At 35.6% G+C, this 27,766-nt stretch overlaps 1 protein-coding gene across 1 annotated transcript in view; it reads left to right on the plus strand.

Moving 5' to 3' along the window:
* The window catches only part of LOC107590489 (teashirt homolog 2-like), a 65,191-nt gene extending 49,001 nt beyond the window's left edge, over positions 1–16,190 (plus strand). The window contains exon 2 of the mRNA XM_016279242.1: positions 14,053–16,190. Within this exon, the coding sequence (XP_016134728.1) occupies positions 14,053–16,190 (2,138 nt within the window). The remainder of the gene's footprint in view (positions 1–14,052) is intronic.
* Positions 16,191–27,766: the final 11,576 nt, after the last annotated feature.

Below are 27,766 nucleotides of genomic sequence, written 5' to 3' on the forward strand. Positions count from 1 at the left end.
TAAATTGTGCACACGATTTAGAAAATCGAGGGAATGATTTAGCAAATCGACAGAACAAATTAGCAAATCGAAGGAGCAAAATAGTAATCATGTGCACATTTTAGTACATCGAGGGAACTAATTAGTAAATCGTGCGCACGATTTATTTATTTTTTCTTGCATGTCATGTGCGGGGCTCCGTATAAAGTCAATGGGGTCCAATATTGTTTCAATATATATCTATATATATATATATATACATTTTAAATTCATAACCCTATTTATTGGACATTTGGATCCCCCAACATTTCTCAAAATATCTTCTTTTGTGTTTTCCAGTAGAAAGTAAGTCATACAAGTTTGGAATGACAGAGTAAAATGATGACAGAAGTTTCATTTTGGGTAAATATCCCTTTAAATGACACCAATTAAAATCATTATTCAATGAAAATCTTGTCCTCCAATGTAGCTCTCAGCTTTAGATACGTTGCATCATGTGTGACGTCACTCAGACGAAACATGTGGACCATCTAATGACACCATATTTTATTTATTCAGAAACTATTGTATGTGATCATCAGATTTTGAATATGATGCATAAGTTGTATGGACTTTTTTATTATTATACTTTATAGAGCTTTTCTGACACATTAACTTGCATTATATGTCAAATTTATGGTTTGCATATAACATGAGGATGAGCAAATGAAAACATTCCCTTTTTCTTTCTCATCCAAAGTTTGAGATCTATTCAACTTTACCCTTCATGAGAAGTGTGTGTGATTTAAATCTCTTGGCATTATACGAAACCTTCAACAGTTTTTGGAGGCGTATTCAGATCCTAATTTAGCGTCGGCTCGTTAAAAAGATGTCTATAGATGTCAAAGGTCTCACACGGAGTCAAAAAGAGAGGGCTTGCTTTGTCTTCAACGATGTTCGGTCACAAAAAACAGGTCGCGATCATCACTTCTTTAAGTATTTGCATGTTCTCGAACTCGAAAAATCAATTAGAACCTCTGAATCCCATTACAATGTAAACTCCCTAAACAGACAGAGGAAATAGATAAAAAGAGGAGTTATGTGTTCTCTGATCCAATACCCCACTTCTTTGTCTTTGTAATCATCGGTACGTTCAGTCCTTTTTATATATGTCAGACAAGGTGACTGTGACAAAGGCCACATGAGGGCTTTGTTCATATGAAGCACAGAGGACGGGGGAATGTGTCCCAGTGGATCTGTTTCCACCAGTACGTCCCTTCTACTTTCATTTAGGACAGTGGCAAGCGCGTCAGTGGCGTTTCTCAGCAGCTGTTTGAGAAGAAGTGAGGTGTCCCACACTCTCACCCACCCCTCATTGTGTCCTGTGACATTTCTTAATGTCATGACTTTGTTCTGTGTTTCAGGATATTTGGAATGTCTTATTAGCGTTATGCATACATTAAGATTTAAAGAGAAAGTTCACCCAAAATTGAAAATTCTGTCAACATTTACTCACCATCAAGTTGTTCCAAGCCTGTATGAATTTCTTTCTTCCGTTGAGCACAAAAGAAGACATTTTAAAGAATGTTGGTAACCAAACAGTTGTTGGTCCCCATTGACTTCCATAGTATTTTTTTTCTCCATACTATGGAACTCAATGGGGACCAACAACAGTTGCATGTCTTTTAGTGTGCGATATAACAAGAAGCCACAGAAAATGAGTTCAACTGTGGCTTAGCGGTTAATGCATGTGCCATGTGGACGTGAGAGTTTGAATCTAGTTTGTGATACTTTGAGCCGTGGTGTGTATTCAGACTAACGTTTGAATTCGGTTTTGGATCCAGTTCATTTCCTGACATTTATGATGTCATTTCCTGTCCTATGTCATGTGCCCTGTAAATAAAAGTGACAAAAAGCAAAAAAAGGGGTTGAAACAAACTGAGTTGAAGTTGGTTAGCAGTTTTATTTTAGTATTATTCAGACACAATTATAGATTTTATTAATATTTTTAATTAGTGTTTTTAATGTAATTTTACTTAAAGTTTTAGTAATTTTGTTGTTTTTGTGATTTTAGTAGTATATTTATTATTAGTATGTGTGTGTGTGTGTGTATACGTATATATATATATATATATATATCACACATACCACTCATATGGGTGATGCAGTTTCAAATATGACTTGTGAACTTTTCTGATATTTTCCTGCATTCTCTTAAAATCTCTCTCCTGTCCCATTTTTGTCTTTGCCTTTAATAAATTAAGTGGCAAACACTTAACAAAATGTATTTCAGTCTTTGCATTCTGATTTATTATCGACTGAACAAAAGAGTGTAACATTTAGATGACAGGTCTTTTAAAAGTGCAGCCCACTCTCTCTCTCTCTCTCTCTCTCTCTCTCTCTCTGTCTCTCCCCTCTGTCTTTAGAGTTGTTATTTTTCCTCCTGCACTGCTGTGTGTTGGTGTGTATGTGTGGGCCTGACCTGTTATGGGTGTCCCATCAATTCTCATTTTTCTAGGATTTCTCCTATTTTAGTTCTATTCTCCGCGCCTGCTGCTCATAGACATAGGGGCCGTCCCGCTGCTGCTGTCGCACCAGGAGACGGATTGTCCACCGTGCAAACATTCCTGACTGACATTCAATCAGGAAATTTAACCCAACGCCTGATGATCTTTCATTAGTAGCACCCTGCTTGCTTGGCTGCTCAGGTTCAGATGAGTGGGAGGGATGGGGGCCGTAGGGGCCAGCGGGGCCGGTGCTCCTCCATCAGGCCTCATCACGCTCATACTGGAGCAAAAGCCGGTGACAGCCGATGGAGGGACAGAGAGGTAGAGACACTAGTGGTCGTGACCCATGTCATAATGCTAGAAGTGCTTCTATTTAATGGGAATGATGACAAAAATCAAGCACATTTTTGAGTAACTCATTAGGTCAATTAATATACTGTTTTTTTTTATTTTATTTTATGTATGTATATATATATGTACATACACTTACTTACTTGCTTATTTATTTGGGCTGTCAATTGTTAATCATTATTTAAAAAAACGAATGAAAAATAACTGCGTTACAAATAACCTAACCTGTGTGTAAATTTATTAATAAAGAAGTTCTATACAATCTTCATTTGGGACTTATACATGTTATAGAAATATATTAATTGTGTAAATATAAAATATATATCAGTATAAAATTGTAATGAAATTAATAAATACATTTTAATCCTATATATATATATATATATATATATATATTTGTGGCTTATAATTCTTGAAAAATATCAAATGATCATATATACAGTGGGTACAGAAAGTATTCAGACCCCCTTAAATTTTTCACTCTTTGTTGTATTGCAGCCATTTGCTAAAATCATTTAAGTTAATTATTTTTCCTCATTAATGTACACACAGCACCCCATATTGACAGAAAAACACAGAATTGTTGACATTTTTGCAGATTTATTAAAAAAGAAAAACGGAAATATCACATGGTCCTAAGTATTCAGACCCTTTGCTGTGACACTCATATATTTAACTCAGGTGCTGTCCATTTCTTCTGATCATCCTTGAGATGGTTCTACACCTTCATTCGAGTCCAGCTGTGTTTGATTATACTGATTGGACTTGATTAGGAAAGCCACACACCTGTCTATATAAGACCTTACAGCACACAGTGCATGTCAGAGCAAATGAGAATCATGAGGTCAAACGAACTTTCCGTACCCACTGTATATATGAAAATATGTTATAATTAAAAATAAATAATTATAAGGGAATTTCCTTATTACTAAATTGACACATATATATATATTAATAAATAATATATAAATATAAATCATACATTTGCATATAATGAAATTTTGATTTGACAATTTTTAAATCGACAGCTCTAGTTATTGAATTATATTGTGTTCAGCATATAATAAGTTACTCGGGATCATTTTTAGCATTTTTAATTATTTTTTTATTTATTTTAATATCAAATAAATAAAAATAGTTTTAATTTCAATTTAGTTCCTCAGGTAAAAATTTTGCGTTTTAAGGATATTTTGGAATTTTTATTTATTATTAAAAATATACTGATTCCATGGGGGGGGGGGGGGGGGGGGGGGGGGGGGGGGGGGGGGGGGTTCAGTGAAGAACTCGGGTTGGATCTTTGAGCTTTTAGAATTGACAGTAGAATTTTGAGGTCGTAGAGGAGGAGGAGTCCCAGTCTTTAGCCCCTCCCACTGCTCACTCTCTATCTTCCATCATTAGCAGACTCTAAAAAGCCTGACTTCCATCAGCGTCCGGTTCATGGATGAGAGCACAGCATGATCTGGTTCACCGTGAGCAGAGAGGGAACAGGAGCTAGTGTGCTGCTGCAGAAGCAGTGTTTCCGTGTTTGAGGTAGAGCCGTCTCAGAGGAGCACTTTGTTTACCAGCGAGAAGATCACCAATGTTTGTCAGTTTGTGGACCACAAATGTTTATGGCACAAATGGTGAAGGATCAGTTTATAACAGATGAGGCCTTAGTGACCATAAAGTGCTTTTGTAAACATTACTTTTAATTATTACAAACGGAATCGTTGATCTTTGAACAATGTTCTCTTGGATTTTACTTTGATCTACCCAAACATGTTCTTTCAAAGAATGTCTTTTGATATGCAGTATCCAACTTAAGCTTCGAATCAAGCCCACAATTGCTGCAACTTTCCATGCCAGAATTGAGACTCCTGTATTTGATTATATTATACCATTAAATATTTCATGTGTGGGTATATGAAAGCAAGGCATTTATCTGCATGAATTGCTCCTGTTTAGTCAAGGAAGTAATGTACTTTAAGTAACATCTCTGTCATGCATACAAAAATGAACATCGCCTGGTTTCCAGCCAGAGCCCTGGAAGAGCAGTCAATGCGTCTCAGCACGAAAACAACACATAATACTTTACTGCAATGCTTTAATATCTATTTTATTGATGTGTCACTAATAGTATAGATTTAATTGCATTCAAATGTAAATTATACTGTAATATCTAGATTTAAAACGAGAATATTAAACTGTATTAAAATGTAAATGACACCAGTAACATAGGCAGAGGGGAATAAAATCTAAATTAATATTTAATCATATTTTGTCATAAACATTAAATAAGTATATTTACACTTTTTTTCAGATCTAGTGGATTTTTCACAAACATTGTCTTGATAATCGCAGGTCTGTGTTGTTATTTTAAGTATTTGATCGATCTTTATAATCTGTTTCAGAGGCCAGACTGTTGATGGTGAACATGTTTTTGTGCTTGATATGGATCTGGTATTTCTCACTTCTGGTCAGTGTAAATGTAGACGTGGAGAATGTTGACACTCTGAGTGCCTGCGGCGATACACTGGGTAAAGATTTAATTGGGCCTGTTAAGTATTAATTGACGTCACGTCAGCAGAGCCACGCTTTGAACTGATTTACTAAATAGCCAAACATCCAATGGCATGCTAATTATGGAATGTATTTAAGTTAAAAATGTTGAAAAAAAAATATTTATATATATATACTTAATAATATTTTATTATAAAAATCAGAAATTATTTTACTTTTTTTTCTTCTCTGCCTACGTTACTGGTGTCATTTACATTTTAATACAGTTTAATATTCTCATTTTAGTTAAAAGCAAGGCATTTATCTGCAGGAATTATATATTATTAGAAGTTTAGAGGAAAATGTATTGAAAATAAAATAAAAGCATTTCTAGTAGCAGAGTTGTTATTTTTAATTAAAACTTTAATTGAATTAAAACAATAAATTAATTAATTAAAACAGTTAATTAAAACAATACAAATTGTTAATTGAAGTCAAGCTGAGCTAAAATAAAATATAAATATTCGATAAAAATATACAAAAATGATAAATAGAAATGTTGCCGTGGTAGCTAACAGAAATAAAATACGATTTGAAGTATTAAAATTACTACAACTAAAACTGAAAGACAAATAAAGTTAAACAAATATTTAAACAGTGACAAAAGCACTTAATACAATTTACTAAAGCTGAACAAAATGTTCTTCAACTAAAACTGAAATAAAATTAAATAAATGCTAAACAGAAATTAAAAAAATGACAAAAGTGCTCAAAATTTACTAAAGCTTAAAAAAAATAAATAAAATAATATATATATATATATATATATATATATATATATATATAAGCTCTTAAAATTTACTAATGCTTAACAAAATGTACTTAAACTGAAAAAAAATTAATTAAAGCTAAACAGAAATATTGAAAAATAACAATTATTTATCAAAAATATGAAATATATGAAAATGAAAAAAATTCATTTTCATATGAAAATGAAAACAAATATATTAAGATACAAATATATAATATAAAATATTAATAAATTCTATAATTGTATAAAAAGTTAATTGTGTAATTTTATAAAAAATACTAAAATTACACTGTCTAGTAGAAAAAAACCCTATTCTGTTTAACTTTGGCATTCCTTGCAGGCGTTGATTGCGCGGTCTGAACAGTTACAGCACGCTGCTTTTGCATCTACCATATTTCCTGTGCTACACTGCAGACGTGTTGGGAGAGGCAGGCGCTGGTAAATGAGAATGTCTTGCTGCTGCATGCGATTTATCAAAGTCTCCGTGCGCCGCAGCTTCACACACCACAAGACTCTTGAACTCTATTTAGGGCACAGTTAGGTAAACCCACAGTGATCCTGGCTGTCATAGCGTATGACAAAAATCAATAGCCAAACCAGTGTGTCCAACAAAGGCCTGCCTGTGCAGCAGCGACTGCAGTGGAGATTACAGCGCTCGCATGACCTGCTTCGTTAGCGCGCGCGTGTGTGCGTGTGTGTGTTTGTGTGTGTGTGTGAAGGCTTTTTATGTGGGACACAAAATCTTGCCTTTTCTCTCTCTCTCTCTCTCTCTCTCTCTTGCTCTCCCATTCCGCCTCTCTCTTTTTTAAAGCGTGGCATAAATCCGGGAGATGAAAATGTCATGGAGCAGGTTCATTTTGCAAAGAGGTTTTGATTGCCATGCACGTGTAATTGATTGTTTCAAGGACAGGGGGAAATCTAGAAATGTCATAACAGCCTCTGCTTAGGCCTCTCCTGCTGCTAGACAATCAATGAGAAGTAAAAAGAGCTATCGATCGGCGCGCGGCAAAAACTGTAGCCTGAGACGGCAAGGAGATCCGTGGCGAAAGTGGCACAGACCGCCAGACCTGTCAACAACGCCTCAGAATTAGACGGTCTCCTGCGACGCTAGCGTTACCTTTCGCATATTCGCGGAGGGCTGGAGATGTTGCAGCTGTTCGCCCTCCTGAACTGATCGATGATAGAAATGTTACCGCTACGGGGCTAAATGTTTGATGACGCGCTGATAGAAATATTAGCATTAGGGCAGTTCGGCGCACGTGGAAAACGAGAGAGCGACGGGAAGAGTTCTTGCCTGAGTGTTACGTTGGTTCCTTGAACTAATGCAAATCACACCCCTGACTGAATGCTGACTGACAGATTTACCCCCAACAGAACCTCACACGTCTCAAAGGGGATGATTAGCCCGCCGCAGTGGCACGCTAAAAGGACACGTCCACCAAGAAACCCCGCACGCCTCGTAGACCACATTTTTAAGTGTTATTATTCCTCTTCCCTCTGTATTAGTGGAGTTTCTCAGTCATTTGTGTGAACGCTGTCTAATTCTGTTGCTGCACATGATCCGGAGCTGTGCTTTGTTTGTGGGAGTGGTGACTGACACGGTATAAGAATGATTGTTTATTGTGTTCATGTCTATTTTAGCATCTACATTATTTGACTTGAATCTACCATTTGTGGCATGAGTTTGATTGGACGCACAGCCTCACAACATCAACATCAAAATATAAGCAAAACTATTTATTTTGCTATGCTATGATTATTAAATGATATAAGTTTTCATTTAAGTTGAACTATTTGTTACATGTATCATATTATTATACTTGATAAGCTATAATACAATGTAAACATCAGTAATTGGAAGAGAGGAATGAAAAACAAATGAACATTTAATATAGTTTTTTTTAAAATAAACAAACAATTTGTGGCATGACCTCACATCAAAATAAATAAAATAAGCAAAACTATTTATTTTGCTATGCTATTAAATTTTTTTATATTTTCTGTTTATAATTTTAAATATTTATTAAATGTATTATGCCATTATAGTTGATCAGCTATAATACAATGCAAATGAGTAATCAGTATTTGGAAGAGAGTAATAATAAATAAACAAACAATTTGTGGCATGACCTCACATCAAAATAAATAAAATAAGCAAAACTATTTATTTTGCTATGCTATTAATTTTTTTTATATTTTCTGTTTATAATTTTAAATATTTATTAAATGTATTATGCCATTATAGTTGATCAGCTATAATACAATGCAAATGAGTAATCAGTATTTGGAAGAGAGTAATAAAACATGGATTAATATTTAATAGTATTTTTTTAAAATAAACAAACAATTTGTGGCATGACCTCACATCAAAATAAATAAAATAAGCAAAACTATTTATTTTGCTATGCTATTAATTTTTTTTATATTTTCTGTTTATAATTTTAAATATTTATTAAATGTATTATGCCATTATAGTTGATCAGCTATAATACAATGCAAATGAGTAATCAGTATTTGGAAGAGAGTAATAAAACATGGATTAATATTTAATAGTATTTTTTTAAAATAAAAGACCTATAGTTTAAAATCAAAATTTCTTGAAATGTATTATACATTTTTCATTGATTCATTTATTATACTTGATAAGCTGTAATACAATGTTAATTACATCAATAATTGGAAGAGGAATAATTTTAATATTTTTAATAACAAAATCTTTTATTTGTGAAACCACAACATCAAAATATGAGTAAAACTTTAAATACATGTATTTAATTAATTGCAACTATTTATTAAATGTATTATATTATTATACTTGATAAGCTATAATACCATATAAATGAGTAATCAGTAATTGGAAGAGAGAAATACAATTAAATTAATATTTAATATTAATATTTTTAATAAAAAATATTGAATTTGTGGCTTGAGTTGCCGTGATTGGACACACGGCCTCAGAACATCAACTTCAAAATGTAAGCAAAACTTTTCTGGTACGCTATAGCTACAAATTTTATAAATGTTTTGTTTAATTAATTAGCTAAAAATACAATGTAAATAACATCAGTAATTGGACAAGAAGAATAAATAATTAGTTAATATTTAATATGAATATTTTAAAATAAAAATCAAATAAAGTATGCACTTTCTAAGTTAAAGTCAAATAAATAAATCAGTATTTATTTATATACATTTTTTATAATATTCTAAAATATATTTTTAATAAATGGCTAGCGGAAGAATTTATACATGATTTGATAATCAGAGTTTGTCTTTTTATTTCAATTATATACGATTCATGATTTAATCTCTTTTTATAATACATTTCAGTTCAACTTCCTGATACTGATATCTGTCAAAAAGCAAAAAGCCAAAAAATGAAAAATAAATAAATCTAAGCTTAATATATTCCAAATGAAAAGTGCAAAAGTTATGTCTTGTGTCATTTCTATTTTTCTGTATAAAGGCTGCTTCAGAACAGAGACGTCTGATGAATCCTCATTTTGAAGCGCTGTATTAAATTACACACGCATTTCTCAATGCTTTTTTAGTAATGCTCACGTTTTTCGCTTCTTTTTTAATATCGCACTCTTTCAACTGTCTTTCTTAAACTCATATAACTTCATTTTAGGTGCATGAAATTTCAAGACAGCACTTGTCTTTCACGAGTACATTAAAACGATGGTGCCAGAGGAAATGATACAGATTACACTCACTTTGATCCATCAAAGTGCAAAATCAGTAACTCATTACAGTTTTTGTAGGTTTAGAATACGGTTCATCAAAACGTCTGACACCATTGTGCAAAAAAAACTGGAAATACATCACTGTCTCTTTTACAATTAAAAAACGGTTTTGTTCCAGCCTTTGATCACACTTACAGTAATAAGAACTGACTCTTAAGAAAAAAAACATGATAATACCACTACTGTATATATGAATCAGATGTGAAAAGCGCATTTAATGCTAGCGTTTCTCTTCGCCCTTCTGCAGCCATTTGGCTGGGACTCAGACAGCTCTTTGAAATCCAGCTGCTGCTGTGTTATGCCAGGAGTCTTTCCCAATGGATTAATGTTATAAACACTTAGTGGCTGATTTATGATGGACACCTTCGCTTTTTTGACCTCTGAATATCCCTGTCTGAATATATAAATTTGTTGTGACACAGATTGGAGGGTTTACAGAAGTTTATGACATGCTAAATCTCTGCAAAGGCATGCCAGTGCCTTATTTTGTAAGCCGGACCGACGGCTGTTTTCATTGCTCTGATACAGCGCAGAGAGCCCAACGATGGTGCGCGGGCCTGCGACGAACGAGCATGGCTTCTTTGAGAGGTTAAATGAATGAGGTGCCATGCATGCGCAATTACGAAAGGCATTAATGTATGCGCTGCTTAGACCAAATCAAAATAATGCATATTGAATATTACTGAAATTAATACAAATAGCCCACCTCGGAGATCAAATTATGCTTTGGTTGTTCTATTGGCTCAGACATCAATAACAGAAGAGGGGGGTGGGATTGGCCTGCTAGCGTGGCTGAGTCCTAGTAGTGGATTATGGGAAAGGCTGGTGTATCTCATGTCTGTGGGAGTGGTGTCCTTGTGTTTGATCTTGTTCTCCGAAATCCTGCCGCTTGGCAGGGATCACAAGCTGGCTAACACAAGTGCCCAGTTACAAATGGGTAAGGAAGGGAAATGTAACCATTCATGAAGGGATTTTGGAGAGATCTGGGCCTGGAAGGTTAACATGTGCCTGTGGTTGTATTAATGTGTATTCCAGATGCTCAGAGGATGAAGAAATTGGAGCCTAGGGAACAGTGACTTTAATAATGCCACCCACATCAGTTTATGAAATGAAGAAAATATTTTTCTAAACCGATAAAGTTTTTAAAGTAAATAATTGAATTGTTTTATCAGGCAAATAATGTCGCATTGTTGCATTTCAAGCTAAATTAATATATTTAAATACTCAAGAAATTCATTTTATTTAGCTAGGATGCATTAAATTGATCAAAGGTGACAGCAAAGGCATTCTAATGTTACACAAGATTTATATTTCAAATGAATGCTGTTCTTTATAACTTTCTATTCAACAAAGAATCCTGAACAATCACATGTATCATAATTTACCCAAAAATATTTAGTAGATCAACTTTTTTCAACACTGATAATATATATATATTTTTTCTTGAGCAGTAAATCAGCATATTAGAATGATTTCTGAAGGATCATGTGACACTGAAGACTGGAGTAATGATGCTGAAAATTCAGCTTTGCATCACAAAATAAATTACATTTTAAAATATATTCATATAAAAATACAGTTATTTTAAATTGTAATAATATTTCAAATTATTACTGTTTTTATTGCATTTTTGATCAAATAATACAAGTATTTCAGCATCTTACCAGCCACAAACTTTGGAATGTGTATGTTTGAATGTAAATATGTCTTCATTGATACAGAGTTGACTGTTTTACAGTTTAATTTGACATTGCAAAATAATTTAATGCTGGTGTGTCTAGAAATATCCATATAGCAATTATACATGTATACGTTTAGGATACAAACTCACGTATAATAGGGACACAAATGGTACCGGTTTTCCACCCTCACTTCTAAAACAGCTCAAATTAATTGAGATACAAAATTAATTTTTTTTATAGGTAACATTGTCTTAGTGAGGTAAATTTATGCATAGCAATTGAGTGTCAAAATAAAATCAATATGTCAAAATACTGTAAAATGAACAAGTATTTGGTTTAGATTGGCTTGAAGTCTGAAAACATGGTTGCCAGGCTGAGTGGATCCTCCGGCATGTCCAAGTAATGAAACCTGCATTAAACCATTTTAATTGCTCTGAATGAGACACTCCTCAGACCTGTCCTGATTTTTTATTAGGTTGAAGAGTAGTACATGTTCACTAAAATGCAGTGTGGTGGACTAATGCATTTTTCATGTAGCCGTCTATCTTTCATCCACAGTCCAAATAGCAGTCGATTGATTCCTCCAGGTGTACGGTGTCATGGTAACTTTGCTTGTTTAGATTGTAACTATCGTAAAAATCTTATAAACACAGAGATATGCAGAAACATGCCAGTCACTTAAAAATAGAAAAAATCACATTGCACCATAACTTAACTATTTCGTTGCAACAGCACAAGGATTGTGCAATAGTGCAAAGGAAGGTTAATTTCAGTCTCCATATTTAAAATGTTTTGATCCCACACATCCTGTAAATAATCTAAAGCTCAGCTAAAACTGCTGTCCATCATGACGCCAGTCGACTGGCTGAGTGATTACAAACATTTGCGACACCATCCTCACAATCTCACTCCTTTTATGTCAAAACTATATATACACATCGCAATACATAAAACATGATGCTCCTCTTGGAAACTGCTAGTGCATGAGCACATTCTGGAATGCAATCATCCGTCGTAGTCAGTCATTTGAGAAATCTTCATTGCGGAAGATCAAGGTCGTGGCACGTTGGGAAGCTTTTGTACGGGCACAGCGGGCCCCTTGTTCGAGGGACCCCATTCTTTGGGTTTGTTTGGAGAGGCTAATTCCCAGCTCCATTTTTATCCATTTGCTGACATCGGTTCACCTCCAGGCTTACTCCTGAGGCACCTTTGAAATATTGATAAAAAGTCTTATTTTCAGAATCCAAACACACAGGACATGGCGAGGGCTACACAGCGTAGCACTTTTAGCCCTCATATTTGAGAGTTGCTCTCATTGAGCATCTCCAGCTCAGAAAAATATTAACCACATGAAAGGCCAGTGCCTGGCCCGGGCTGTTAGGTCCTATGTATATTTAACTGAGCAGATCTGTGCGTAATAGCACTTGAAATTCAAAGTGCTATCCAAATATGTGTTCATAAAATATAGATGATCTTGATTTTTCTTAACCGCGGCGATTGATGTAATTGACGGCCTTGGATATATTTTATTAAGTGAATAATACAGTACAGTTTAAGAAATGATGAAAGATTTAGGAAATTATTTTGAGTCTAGTCAATAGTGCTTAATTGGTAGCCAGCAAATGTGTAGGAGGGATCAGAAGGATGCCAGGTTGCATTTAACCTGGTTAACTGCATGTATGCGGTCTTATGATGTTTTTGCCTCATTCTGAATGAGAATGATTGACAGTAAATAAAAACTTTCCAGACATCGTGAACCCACTTTTTAACCATTTAATCTTTAAAAGTGAAATATATCTTCAGATCAAGTATATCGCATGCAGAGCTTGTTAACAGATTTTACATTAGGTTTTGAGATGTGCAGGAATCAACTAGGAACCTATCAAATAGTTTTACAACTAGACTATTGCGAAGATGCTTATCACCTAGAGAAAATCACCGTTTACTCTGAACCCATACGGTAGGTGTAAACAGATGAAACCTTCGGAAAACTAAGTCAGTGACTTGTGAATCACACATGCTGCCAAATTGCCCACTATTACCAGGAGAAGATTACAGGCACACAAGCATCTGTGAGAAGGGATTACAATGCTCCACTTGAAGAAGGATGACAGTACTACACAACGATTTCTAATAATAAATTATATCAACTTCATTTTTGTATTCTCCTGTTTTTCCTTTAAAAGATCTGATGCTCATACATATATTGTATAAATGGTTAAAAGACATTAAAAAAAAATTATTTGTACAGCTATAACTAGGGTTTTTGATTTAATGCATTTATATATAATTATCAAAAAAGCAATGAAAAATAATGTTTATGTAACTAGAAAGCACAAACTTAAGTACATGTATCTAAAGCATTTGAATTATCTGCATTTGAGGTCTTTTCTCATGAAATATTGATGTATGTGAATATTTGTGATTCATTTCATTAATCACTGTATTGTGTACTTAATTTGATTACATTTCATTTGACAGCCCTTAAAACACTATTCTCTGTTTTTTTCTGTTTTCAGCATACGAGCCAGATGATGATGGTGGTGTCCAAGAGTCAATCATAGGGGAGGAGGGCGAAAATGAAATGCAGGCGGAGGAGGAGAATTCTGAGAGGCCCACTTCCAAGGACAAAGAAGGCAAAGACATAGACAACAAAAGCAGCTACAGCTTCCAGAACTCTCCGGTCAGTGTCCTCTCCAACCAGGAGGTTGAGCTGGAATCCCGTCTGAGCGATGGCAGTGACAGACTGTCTGACTTTAAGACCTCACCACCAGGAAGTCAGAAGGACACAGAGAGCCAGGGCTCAAAACTGAAAGATGACATGCACAGTAGCCTGGAGAAAATGAGGGCTGCTTATGCCAACTTCCTTTCAGACTCATACTGGTCAAAGATTGGACTAGATTTGAAGGTTGCTAACACTGGCAGCAAAGCAAACTGTGACAGCACCAACGGGAGCACCAAGAGCATGTTTGACTGGCACCAGGACGCACTTTCAAAAACCCTGCAGCAAACGCTGTCCCCGAAACCTGTGTCAAAGCCTAATCTATTCAGCTCTGTCCACCTGTACAGGCAAAGTAGCAAAGCGTGCGGTGCGGTCTTTACAGGCGCCAGCCGGTTCCGCTGCAAAGACTGCAGTGCGGCATATGACACCCTGGTGGAGTTGACGATACACATGAACAAGAGTGGCCACTACCAGGATGACAACCACAAAAGACAAAATATCGCCTCCACTTCATCATCCAAGAACCGAAAGAGGAGCCTTCAACACATGGAAGGCAAGGAAGATGCACAAAAGGTGCTGAAGTGCATGTTCTGTGGCCACTCTTTCGATTCTCTACAAGACCTAAGTGTCCACATGATCAAAACGAAGCATTACCAGAAAGTGCCTTTGAAAGAACCTATTCCAGTAATCACTCCCAAATTAGTCCCACCAGCAAAGAAACGTGCATTTGAAGCCATAAGACCTTGTTCACCCGACTCCACCACAGGGGCTTCAGGTTACAGTGAGGCACAAAGGTTGTCTGGCCTCGCCAATGCTCCCAACAGCCGCTATGGCTATCAGAATGGTGCTAGTTACACATGGCAGTTTGAGACATGCAAATCTCAGATCCTGAAGTGCATGGAGTGTGGAAGCTCTCACGAAACGCTCCAGCAGCTCACCACTCACATGATGGTTACCGGCCACTTCATTAAAGTGACAAATTCGGCCTCCAAGAAAGGCAAACAACTAGCCCTCGATCCTCTAGCAATAGAGAAAATGCAGACACTTGCTGAACCAGCAGTGAACGAACTTGAAGGAGAAAAGGTTTCTCCAAAGAGCACAGCATCTGGTGACTCTGAGAGGGCTACTCCAAGGGACTTGTCACCAGACAAAACTGAAAAGAATGGAGAGAAGGACAACAAACAAGATGAGGAGGACCGGAAGTCCACTGAAGCCAATTTCAAGTATCCCTACTTGCGAGAAGAAGACCTTGAGCAGGGCTCCAGTGGAGGCGGTGACATTCTCAAGTCTTTAGCAAACACGGTGGCTTCAGCAATCAATAAAGCTCAAACAGGGACCCCCAGCTGGAGCGCTTACCCCAGCATTCATGCGGCCTACCAGCTATCAGGGGTGATCAAGACGGCCTCCTTTTCCTCTTTTCCTCCCATCCAGCTCAAGCAGAATCTCAACCACAAGCACAGAGCCATCGCACCCAAGGCGAAGTTCTATCAGGGACTTCGGGGACTTGAAAGTTTCCAGGGACATCACAATTCGGACATCAAAAAGGAGAGGGGTGGCGCATCTGACGGCAAAGAGAGCCAGAGCTGTAGGTTTGATCTGGTGGAGAATGATGACAGTGATTGTCAGGATGATTCCTCCTCCTCTTCAAAGCTGGATGCAGACTGTGTAAGTGAAGAGAATGACACAATCAAAGGGAAGTTGAGCCCAGCTTTCTCTGACAGAGGGAACCCGTCACCTAGCCCCCCTGCCAGCAATGGGCACAGCAGTTCTTCAGAGCTTGTCAGAGACTCCCAGGAAGTCCTTAGCATAAACCCTCTAAGCGCACTACAGTCTGTCTTGAACAATCATTTGGGTAAAGCAAACAAGCCCAGGCCCGAAAGCATCCTCTCCCATCACACACAATCCTTCTTTTCAGAACTGAATAGAGGTTATTAAGAATACATTGATGTAAGTCTTTGCACCCTGTTCAAATGCACCACCAGTAATGAAATGTATTACTGCTTGAGACATAAATGCTGATGTTTGCATGCAATAGCTCTGGCTATGACTACTATTTATTTGTATGATATGGCAAGTTTTAACTGTATTACGTTTAACAACAAATTGATCGATGCATTAACTGTAATTTGCAGATCTGATCATGCACTTGTGTGAACACACAGGCGCTCAGACAGGTAGCCAGACACACATTAAAAACATTTACTGAAATGTACAGTATATTTGCTCTGTAAAATGTTTGTGTCACAACGATATAACAGAAAAGCACTTTAATAAAAGTTTAATCATGTTTAGGTGCAGATTCAGTGTGTGGGCTTACAGATTTGGACAGGTTTGATATGAGGAAGTTTCACATTAATGTATATTTAGCATTGCAGAAAAAAGTGTCTCATCGGAAAATGCTTAGTGAGACAAAAGAGCACTGCACCTTTTATACCAATACAAATAAAGCATTAACATTTTCTAACAGTCTACAAGTCTTCACTTCAAATCCATTCTTATTGACTGGATCAAAGAAGAATCTTTTTTTTTAAATATTTTTTCAGTTTGTTCTTTCTTTCTAGAACAATTGTTTTTATTATATTTACCATTTAGGTCTTTTTTTTTTTAAGAACTGAACAATAAATCCAGGTAGCTTTCTACTAAACATTGAAATGTTCTCAGGACATTTTTTTAATAAATGTCAGGTCAGGGCAGGTTGTCACGTGTTTTAAATGTAATTTTTGAGATAAAAATTAAATTTTTGATCTTTCATGCTTTTTTTTCCATAGTTTTATTGTTAATAAAAGGCTGTTTAATGTCAGATTGCACCCCACACAACAAAAGGTGTTCAGAATGAACTGTATCTTTTTTTCAGGGAAATGGTGGAATTATTCAGTTTTCATTGTTTTTGTAGCCAGACTAAACTACATCGTGAAATATTCACTGGAGAAAAAAAAGAATATCAACTAGCCCCATTCTCACCTATAACATTTAGCCCTGATGATGTCACTTGGCTATCGAGAATCACATATGATCCACTTAAACATTCCCTCAGCTTACAAAACTATGAAAAATTATAATTACCCTCTGAACTTGCAACATTTTATGCGATTTCCTTACTTTTTTTAGCAATCAAGCTACCAATTACCACTCCCCATCGTATCTGTTTTATAACAGGAAAGTGACATTTGATAGTAAATGGGAGAAAGCACCTGGTGATTTGTGCATCCTGACAGTGGCGTGCCCTCCATTGTTGGAAATGAGCAGGCAATCACGATAGCTCATCAGATGACTCCTAATGCAGTTAAAGTATTCCGCAATAATTCCTCCTTGAATTTATAATTACAGCCATAGAGCTCACACCTCAGTGCACAGATTAAAGCCATAAATTATTTAGCGCCTTGCCTCACCGATGGATTCCTGATTCCCTCCGTTGAGCCATTATGCTTCAGAATACCAACTTCCTTTAAATGGAAGCCTGAGGATGATTTAAGATAGGCTGAACAATATGACAAAATGAACGCAATATTCCGGTCATTTGTGTTTCTTAATTAAAATTGAGAGCATGCCTCTGAAGTGTCACGGCCGTGGTAACTCACAATTGAGTCATTTAGCCTTTGCGGTTAATGGCGAAATTTGAAACGACCCTGCCAATGGATGGGCACGTGTGATGGGGGAACATTTGAAATGGTTTTTGAGGTAGCCGCTCAATGTCAGAGATTCACATTAGAGGCTTGGATCTTTTTCGTCATTGTAATCGGGGAGGAAATTAGCTGTTTCTAATATTAATTCAGAACAATAATTCAAAGTCATTTGAGATTTATTGCCACATTAAAGGCGAGCTCCAATCGGATATACAATCAGGGGTTTAAACAACCCCGCAATGAATTAACTGTATCTCTTATGTTTATACGGGATGGCAGTGAAAAAATTAAAAGCTGCACCACATGCTAAAAGAACAATAGGATGAGAGTAAATGAACAAGCGATTATGCTGATTATTACATTACTGTCCAGATAAATATTGCTGGGCAATTACCAAAGGCCTTTTTAACTTTTTTAACATTAGTTAGTGTGTAATGTTGCTGTTTTAGCATAAACAATATCTGCAAAGTTACGAAGCTGAAAGTTCAATGGCAAAAAAAAAATGTCAGAGAGTCGTTAAGTGTCACATGTCAAATGAACAGCAAAATAATGGGGGACCATGGAGTGAAATGTTTGGAAAATGACTTGTGTTGGAACATTTCAACAGTTTTCTACTCTAAGAGACGGGTTAAAAAGTGAGCACGTCATTTAACCTGGGACGCCAATTATTTATGAATTAGATTGCAAATAGCCTGTATCGGGACGGCCCGTTTGAGCAGGGCATATGGGCTGTGTTTTGAGCTTTGGGTCAGTGAACCCCGGCTATGTTTACAGTATGAGGGGGAAAGCTGAATCCTGATGGAGTCACAGCTAATTCATATCTCCATGAGTGACAGATAACCTGAGGGCTACCGGCCTTACAGCAGGACCCATTACATCCTCCTGGCTCGCGTGCTCACAGATGGCCTGCACGTGACTGCTGGAGTTGGCACACACACTCACTCATGCACGCATTAGCTCAGATATAGACATGCCAATAGACAAGACTGTCAAAATAGATTGAGATGTACCAACAACAGTAACCCGAGGCCTTTTGGGCTCCATTTAATAGAAACACATAACTGATGTTCCATTTTTCCACTGTCAGCATCAGGAACGCCGCTGATAAAGGCATTTCATAACCAATAGATGCATGCTCACATTTATACAGCACTGACATGCTTTATTCATGCACATATCACAGTCTGCATCAGTCTTACATCACATATATATATATATGCACACATTCAAGGAAATTCATTTTATATTGTTTTATATATTTAAATATAGATAAACAGATAGATACCCACCACATTAAGATTAATTTGATTAAAGATGAATTTGAGTTGATTATATAACATTTCATGTAACAGTCTTTTAAAAAAGCGAAATATATTATACTCTTAATATATGTGCATATATAGGTTTACGAGTAATGCATACTGAAAATTTGAATGTTATTTTCTTAAATATTAAAATCATTTAATATATTTTGAGTCTCATTCCATTTAATCTCCCATTCGAAGCATAACTCTGCTTTTTTGTGGTCTCTTTGCTAAATTCATAATTCATAATAACAAGTAACCAAACACCGTATTGCAACATACTGCAAACCCCTCAGAACACCTTAGCAACCAGATAGTAACACCCTGGCAACCACCAAGAACATCTTAGTGTCATGGTCGGGAGTTTTGCATGCACAAGCACATCATATTTTCTTTAACAAAACAAAACCAAAAAAATAAGTAAAAATGGACATTACTGCAAAGTAGGCTTGCCAACGTCTTTTGGAGATTTTGTCATTTCCCCCTTCAAGCCGACAGAAGCTGTACTTGACTGGAAATAGCTGCCGGAGGCATTGGCAAGATGGCCGCTGACTGTTCTGACTCGCTTCGGGATAGTATCTGCTCCTAAAACAACTCACCGTACAACCGTCCCACAATGCCCAATCTGCCGTGGTTGTGTTGAGATGGCGCACGGGGGGCGAGACTGCTGTCTGTGGCAATAGGCCATGTTCGGCACATTTCTGCTTTGCTAGCTAGCAACAGCTGGAGCGAGCAGTCAGATGGTCGTCAGGAATCAGTATGGCAGCCGTGATTGTGCTGACGCCGGCACAGGGCCTGGCCAGGAGATCAGTGCCCAATGAAAAGGTGTGATTTGTTGCTTTTAGATTTGGGTGATGTCAGCTCCAATCTGAGGCAGCTCTCTGGCCCTCGGGCGAGTCGCTGTGACACGACCACATACTGATGAAGTGCTGGCAATCGGGACCCAGTTCTTTCATCCGGGCTGTAATGGAGTCCTAAACCGTTGCACAATCTCTCATTCAGATGTGCTATTGACATTCGCTCGCCTTTGAAGAGAAAAAATAATGGGTGTCATTGACCCCATACATCTCTTTGCAGTGTAGAAGTGGCTTGCGATGAGCACAGCTTGATTATAGTTTTACACCCAGACGTTGTGAATACAAGAGGTCAGGAAAAAGGTCTAAATAATCACATGTATGTTAGTGAATCTTTCCAAATGTTGTGATTATAAGAGGTTTTGCTGGAGTTATTAGTATTGAATGTGCAGTACAAAGAAGTGTAATGAGATGCTTTCATCACTTTGATTTAAGATTGGCAAGATGGGACGTCTGTCTTTATGCTGTCTGTTTTTTTCATGGCATTTCTTTGTTCAAAAAATACGCTTCAGATGTGTAAATCAGGATCTGACCAGGCAGACTAGGAATTCTGCGATACATTTGAATGATATCCATTGTAAATTAAAGAGAGATAGTTTGACTAACCGTGATTTGTTATGAAAATAAAATAAAAGGTTTGTTGATAATGCAGGGTTAGGTCAAATTTCTCATTCCGATTCTTTTCACAGGATGTTGAATTGGAAATTGAACTGAAATGACAAGAAGAGGAATTTATTGAATTGCTGAAGTTTTGAGACATAAATAATTCAAGTTTTGAGACAAATCATTTGACTAATTATACATATTTAATCCTACAGTTACAATACAATTTCTCTTATTAGCCATTTCTGTAAATACTGATAAAAAAATCGTTGAATAAACAACATAACCAAGTTTATAAAAAATTATTGAAAAGTCCAAAATTCAATCCAATGTAATGGTCCATAAACTGAAAGTTAATAAAATAATATTTATAATATCCCCAGTTGTCTGCGCATAATATTTACTGGTAATTTATACTGAAAAAATGTTAATTTAAATGTTATAAATAAACATTGTTATTATTTTTTTTATTATTACGCCCATTTTAACTCCTTAAATCCAAAATCAGTTTAAAATTATGCATTGTGTTTGCCTTTCAGAAAAATATTGAAAAATGTAATCCCATGTAATGGTCCATTAAATAAAATAAAATAAAATAAAATAAAATAAAATAAAATAAAATAAAATAAAATAAAATAAAATAAAATAAAATAAAATAAAATAAAATAAAATAAAATAAAATAAAATAAAATAAAATAAAATAAAATAAAATAAAATAAAATAAAATAAAATAAAATAAAATAAAATAAAATAAAATAAAATAAAATAAAATAAAATAAAATAAAATAAAATACCCCTCCTGTGTGAACATGATAATGTTTATTGGAAATGCATACTGAAAATATTCATTTAAATGTTAAAATAATTTTAAAAATTACTATTATTTAATTAAAAACTACACTTGCAGTTCTTAGAAAGTCATAACATGTTATTTACAATTACACATTCTCTTTCCTTATTTTAAATTCAGGAACTGAATTGGAATTTAAAGGCATTCTCAGTTCAATTCTGAATAGCGAATGGAATAGCGATGCTAGTAAAACAAGGTTTGCTACATCAGCCAGTTAATCATACAGCCACAAGACGTTGAGCAACCTGGTTTGATCAAGCCTCTTTAAATTCACTACAGCAGCAATACAATTAAAATTTCATGTTACACATTGTTTCATATAGTGCATATTTACACAGAGCTACAGTAATCTCCATTGATGGGTAAACACTAGAGCTGCTCAGAGACTTGAGTCTACAATATTTTTTGTATTTTTTGGGGGAAGAGCGACACTCCTTGAAAGCACGTCTGTCTCTCCTCCACGCTGAGTGTGCAACACTTTATTTCAGCTGGCCTTTTGAAAAGTTGACTGGAAGTGAGTGACGCTTTGCTAAAACCTTTCAAACGTTCTTGTGCAGGTAAAAAGGAAACGTAGACGCTGCTCAATCATTGAGCATGTCTTTCTGGGCCGAAACACAGAAATGAAAGAGAATGAATATTTAAAGACAACCATTACAAGTTGAGCTTGCCACAAGGAAGACAGAGAAATGGAAAGGAAAAGCGGAAAATAGCGACTGCCCTGAAAATGATGACGCTGTCTGTTGGTCTGAGGTACACGGTATGATGGAGGGCTGTTCCAGATATTGCTCTACGCCAAAGAGCTATTTAAAGTGCGAGAGTTCCTTTACCTGAAACTTTTATAAAGCGAGGTTTCAGTTTTCATCTCTGTCAGTTTTGTTTTTCAAACTCGTCGTCTATAGTTAAAATGTTTTGAGAGGTTTTAGAAGTGCATCTGAAGCAAAGCATGAAATCAAAATGGGAGTTTTACGGCTTTTAGTTCACGCCTGCTAGATTCGAGGGCATCCACATGCTAGTGCATTGCTAAAAGTTAACAAAATTAACTTTTAAGGCACAACCACCTCACAAAACAAAGATATATGGACTATAATTTTAGTTGTACATATACCACAGCATTCAAGTTTTTTAAAGCCTTTTAAAAAAAAGTAAAGCCTGAAGATCGCTGAGAATGAACAAACATAAAAAGACAAGTGCTTAACATCACAACACAACAAACGTTGCATCTATTTGAAGCAAACTTCATAATTTTTCTGAAGAAAGACAAACATAAATAGTGTATATTTACCATTTTCACCTGAGATTTGGAGCCAAATTACAGGGGGGTAAAAATGACTTTAGAAAGATGGCAGCATAATTATTTTATTTTTACATAGAGATTGGTAGGTCTGTTAGAAAAACCAGTTGACTTTAGCAATCTTTGTTGCATTATATGCCAATGGTGACAGTTCAAAAATGGGATAAAATTCAAAAATGTTATCCAGACTCAAGAAGTATTAAAGATATCTTAATATCCCTTTTGAATTTGGTTTTTAACAAGCTATTCTTTTGTTATCTTCATATTTAGGGCCCTATATGGTTCACTACCAGATATATTGGGATCTCAATATTGCTCCAAGAGTAAATAGTTCAATTTTACACATTTTCAGGGGTCATAAACCAAATGTGGGTCACTTTGCATACAGCTGATGCTTATTGTATTTAAAGTAGAATAGCCAAGGAACAAATCATATTGCAACTAGAAATGTATCTGGTTTCCCTCTATCAAAACAATTGCATAGAACATACCTGTCTGTGATTTTAGATTCCGTAACAAACTTTTCTTGTTATCTTCTTTTTCAAGGCCCTATATGGTTCAGTCCCATTGATATTGGGATCTCAATGTGGCTCCATGTCCAAATTGTCCAAGTCACTTTGTATATAGATAATGCTTATTACATTTAAAGGGTAAAATATGAAGAATAAGTATTGTTGAAACTAGAAATGTAGCTTGTTTTCCTGTATCTTATCTATGGCATTGAACATTCCTAGCCAAAAAATGTTAACTTTATATGTGTTGGCATGAGAGTAGTGTGACAGAATTACCTGCTAACCTTATTGGTGTAATTTCATCTGATCTTTTCTTCTCAAAGTCCATGTGACACCAGTAAATTTCGTATAGGCATAAACACACAACCAGAAGTTCATCTGCCTAGAACTCCAATAGGTTTTTACTGAAAAAAGCATATAATGTAAGTGCTTAAAAACACAAGATTCACATCTCTGCTTTTAAATCCTCTGGGAAAATGGCCCAGTTTGTTACTTTAAACAAGATTTTTTTTTTTCCATGACTGATCATCATTTTCTGACATCTGCCACAAATGCTGTCAATGTTTACATGCTAAAACAGGGTTTAGTTCAACTTTGACCTCACATTTCAGCTCATGTAGGAGGAAGAAAGAAAGATGGCTGATCGACACCGCTGTTTGTGATTATGAAGATCTCTTAGTTCACAGAAAAGAGCTGAGCTTTCATCTGTCACCCGAGTCAACATCTGCCGAGGTGTTAACATCACGTACATGCAAAAACAGCTTCTCCCACACATGTGGTCATATTAACTGACAATGATTCATTTAATCTCTGTTCATCCACACCCAGATACTGCAAACAAGACAAATGAGAGGAACAGCAAAGATTTCTGCAAACCTAAAACCAAGATTTGTCAACCCACTGATAAAAATTGCAAAATGGAAATGCAGTAGAAACCAAATCAGATGCAGATACTTTTTATACTCAGTATATGAGGAAAAAGTTATCTCTTTGATATATATATATATATATATATATACATATATGTTTTTATATATATATATTGTTTTTTTTTTTTACCTAAAATTTTTTTTTGGTATAGTATTACCATACTATTCATTAAAACCAAGTCACATTAGTCAAATTTATACATTTAAAAAAAAAATGTACATTGCGTCAAAAAATTCTTTTTAAAAACATTAGAATAAAAATGCTGGAATAGCATATGAACAACTTTAGAGTCATACAATTGTCTTAAAATCCTTTCAGGTGCATAGTATACTGTGTAAAATATATAGATCAAAGACAAAGGGTATACTATGCACCTGAAACGATTGTAAATCAATTGTATGTATACATTTACTATGCATTTTTACTGTTGAGAAGTTGTTTGATTTAGGTGCTCGAAAATATCTACATAATAGTAAAACTATACACATATATTTATAATATAATTATAATATAAAGGATTCATAAATATTTTTGTATTTCCGAAGCTGTGCATGAGGAAATACATGTAATGCATGTAAATATTATATACGCATACTATGAACATAATAGGATGGTGTTATCTCATTGAAAGGGTAATCAGCCAATCACAGCGGGACCTCGACATTGGACCTCAATGAAAACAGTGAGCAAAATAAACACGGCCTGTGCTTGTGTCACTGTGAAACAGTGTTACTTAATTAAAAAAAGTTACATTAATATGTTTTATGTTTGTATTGTTGATTGTATCTCATTCTAAATCCCTCCTAGAGAAATGAGGTACTTATTTTGGCCTCGACACCTCATGAATCCTGAAACCTCCTAATCGAATAGCACCCATGTTACCATCGCAAGCTCGTTGACCCTTTTATGTTCCCTTCGAGTCAGTGTTGATCCAGAGAACACACAGTCATCAGGAAAATACAAAGTAAGGCAGAGAGAGAGAATGTTTTGTGTTTATTCAAGCAGGCAAATTTCAATGCACATTTGGCCCATTACAGCACATCAACATCAGAGAGCAGCACGCTAAAGCGAGCGAGAAGCTTACACTTATCATTATTTTATAACATGTCTAATGACAGATTGACAGAGGATTTGCAAATGTGAGCCGACGTCGATTTTGCCAAGTTCGGCTTCCGCCACTGGAAGCATACTTACGTGGTTAATTGGATTTTGCAGTGGATTTATTAGTACATTTTTATAAAAAGAACCTCCACGCTCCGTCGGTGTGGTGAATCTAAGATGTTCGGATGTTTTGAAGCCATCAGACTATGAATAACAGGAATTATGACATTTAGGAAGTTCATAATGGTGTAAATGCTTCAAAACAATTTCATAAGGAGTCAGAATGTATGTGATGGTACGGGCAAGCTGTTCGCTTTCATCAGCCGCAAAATCGTCATGCAAAAATAAACCTGACCGCGTTGCTAGTTTGTGACCCAAGTACTTTCAGATCCCCATGAATACCGTGCTGATCGCAGTACCAGGATTGATGTATCTACAGACGTGATAAGATACTCTGCAAATTTAAACTCTCTCCCTTTTCACCCACTTTCTGTCACGTAATTTTGATTCAGTACGCTGTGGTGGTAGCGCCCGCCTCGTGTGCACCCTACAGAGTCAATGTGCAAATGAGGTGCAGGATTCCTTTAATCTTTGCTCTTTGCTCAGACTGTAGCAGATCAGGGTTCACAAGAAGAAAGGTTGTAATTAAGGTGGACAAGTTAGATATTAGATTAACTGTATTAATATGGAAACACTTGAATTGAATAAACATGAAGCTCGATATAAATTGCTTGCCAAATCTTCACACTCGCATGACAGCGAAGTAAGACTTGCGTTAGCGAGTGAGGATGATGATGGAAATTATTTTAGAAGGCAGCCGTAATGATGATCATTATAACCATAACTGCACACATAATATGGTATTACCATGTTTTTGGACAAGTGTCATGGTAATTCAATGGCATGCTTTGATGTACTTTGGAGTACTATGCAAATACCATGGTATATAAATATGGTAATAATTTTGGACCATAATTTATATTTAAAATCAAAGAAAAATAGGATTGCCATGTTGTTTGGATGAGTACCACGACAATCCCAAGGTATGCTCTGATGTGCGTTTGAGAAAGCATTGAGAAGTATTGTCATATATACAGGTGCATATCAATAAATTAGAATGTTGTGGAAAAGTTCATTTATTTCAGTAATTCAACTCAAATTGTGAAACTCGTGTATTAAATAAATTCAATGCACACAGATTGAAGTAGTTTAAGTCTTTGGTTCTTTTAATTGTGATGATTTTGGCTCACATTTAACAAAAACCCACCAATTGACTATCTCAACAAATTTCAATACTTCATAAGACCAATAAAAAAAACATTTTTAGTGAATTGTTGGCCTTCTGGAAAGTATGTTCATTTACTGTACATGTACTCAATACTTGGTAGGGGCTCCTTTTGCTTTAATTACTGCCTCAATTCGGCGAAAGTACCACGCAAATACCATAGTATATGAATATGACAATCATTTAAAGCCATGATATAAAACAAAGTACCGAGGTATTACCATATTTTGGAATAGATACCATGGTAATACCACAGTATGCTTTGAAGTACCTGAAAGTATCATGAAAATACCATGGTATATAAATATGGTAATCATTTAGAACAATGATATATAACAAAGTACCATGGTCTTACCATTTTTAAGGACATGTACTATGGCAATACCATGATATGCTTTGAAGTACATCATAGTACCATGTAAATGCCATTGCATCACTTTCAAAAAAGTACCATGGTACTAGCATGGTTGTTTGCACATGATACTATGGTATTTTGGGCAAACAATTATCATATTTGTACATATAGTAATACCATGGTATATCTTGAAGCACATTGGAGTACCATGTAAATACTGTGGTCTCAATTATAAAAATAAGTAGCATGGTACAACCATTGTTTTTGGACATGTACTATGGTATTACCATGGTATTTTGGACATGTCTTGGAAAGACCATGGTGTAAATAAAACAAAAAACATATTTCATGAATGTCAGTACCATGGTCTAAGCTCAAATTAATCCAAACTATTTATTTTTTTTAATTGCTATTTGCTTTTATTGCCATAATCTTTTATAAACTGCCATAATGTCCACGGATGAATCGTTCACAATAAGATCAGGAACATGTACTAAGAAATTAAATACACTCAAATTTGATTTCATGTTGACTTAAGATCTTAGCCAAAGAGTATGTAATTGTACAATAAGACACAGCAGAGACTGTCCTTTGAATATACATGACACAGGAAGCATAAGTTAGTGTTTAAAACAGCAGTCAGGCCTGAGCTGACAGTGAAAAAAACAGTGGAATCAATAGAACACACTGTTATCTATCTCTATATCAGCGTTTAAAGAGAAAGATTATATGTCAGGACTGGATCTGACCAGACGGAGGCAGAGATACATCATTGTGAAGAGTCAGTGGTCTCTTGTGTGTTA

This window comes from Sinocyclocheilus grahami, unplaced genomic scaffold (genome assembly GCF_001515645.1).
Source record: "Sinocyclocheilus grahami isolate Dianchi unplaced genomic scaffold, SAMN03320097.WGS_v1.1 scaffold128.1, whole genome shotgun sequence".
In the NCBI taxonomy this organism is placed as follows: Eukaryota; Metazoa; Chordata; class Actinopteri; order Cypriniformes; family Cyprinidae; genus Sinocyclocheilus; species Sinocyclocheilus grahami.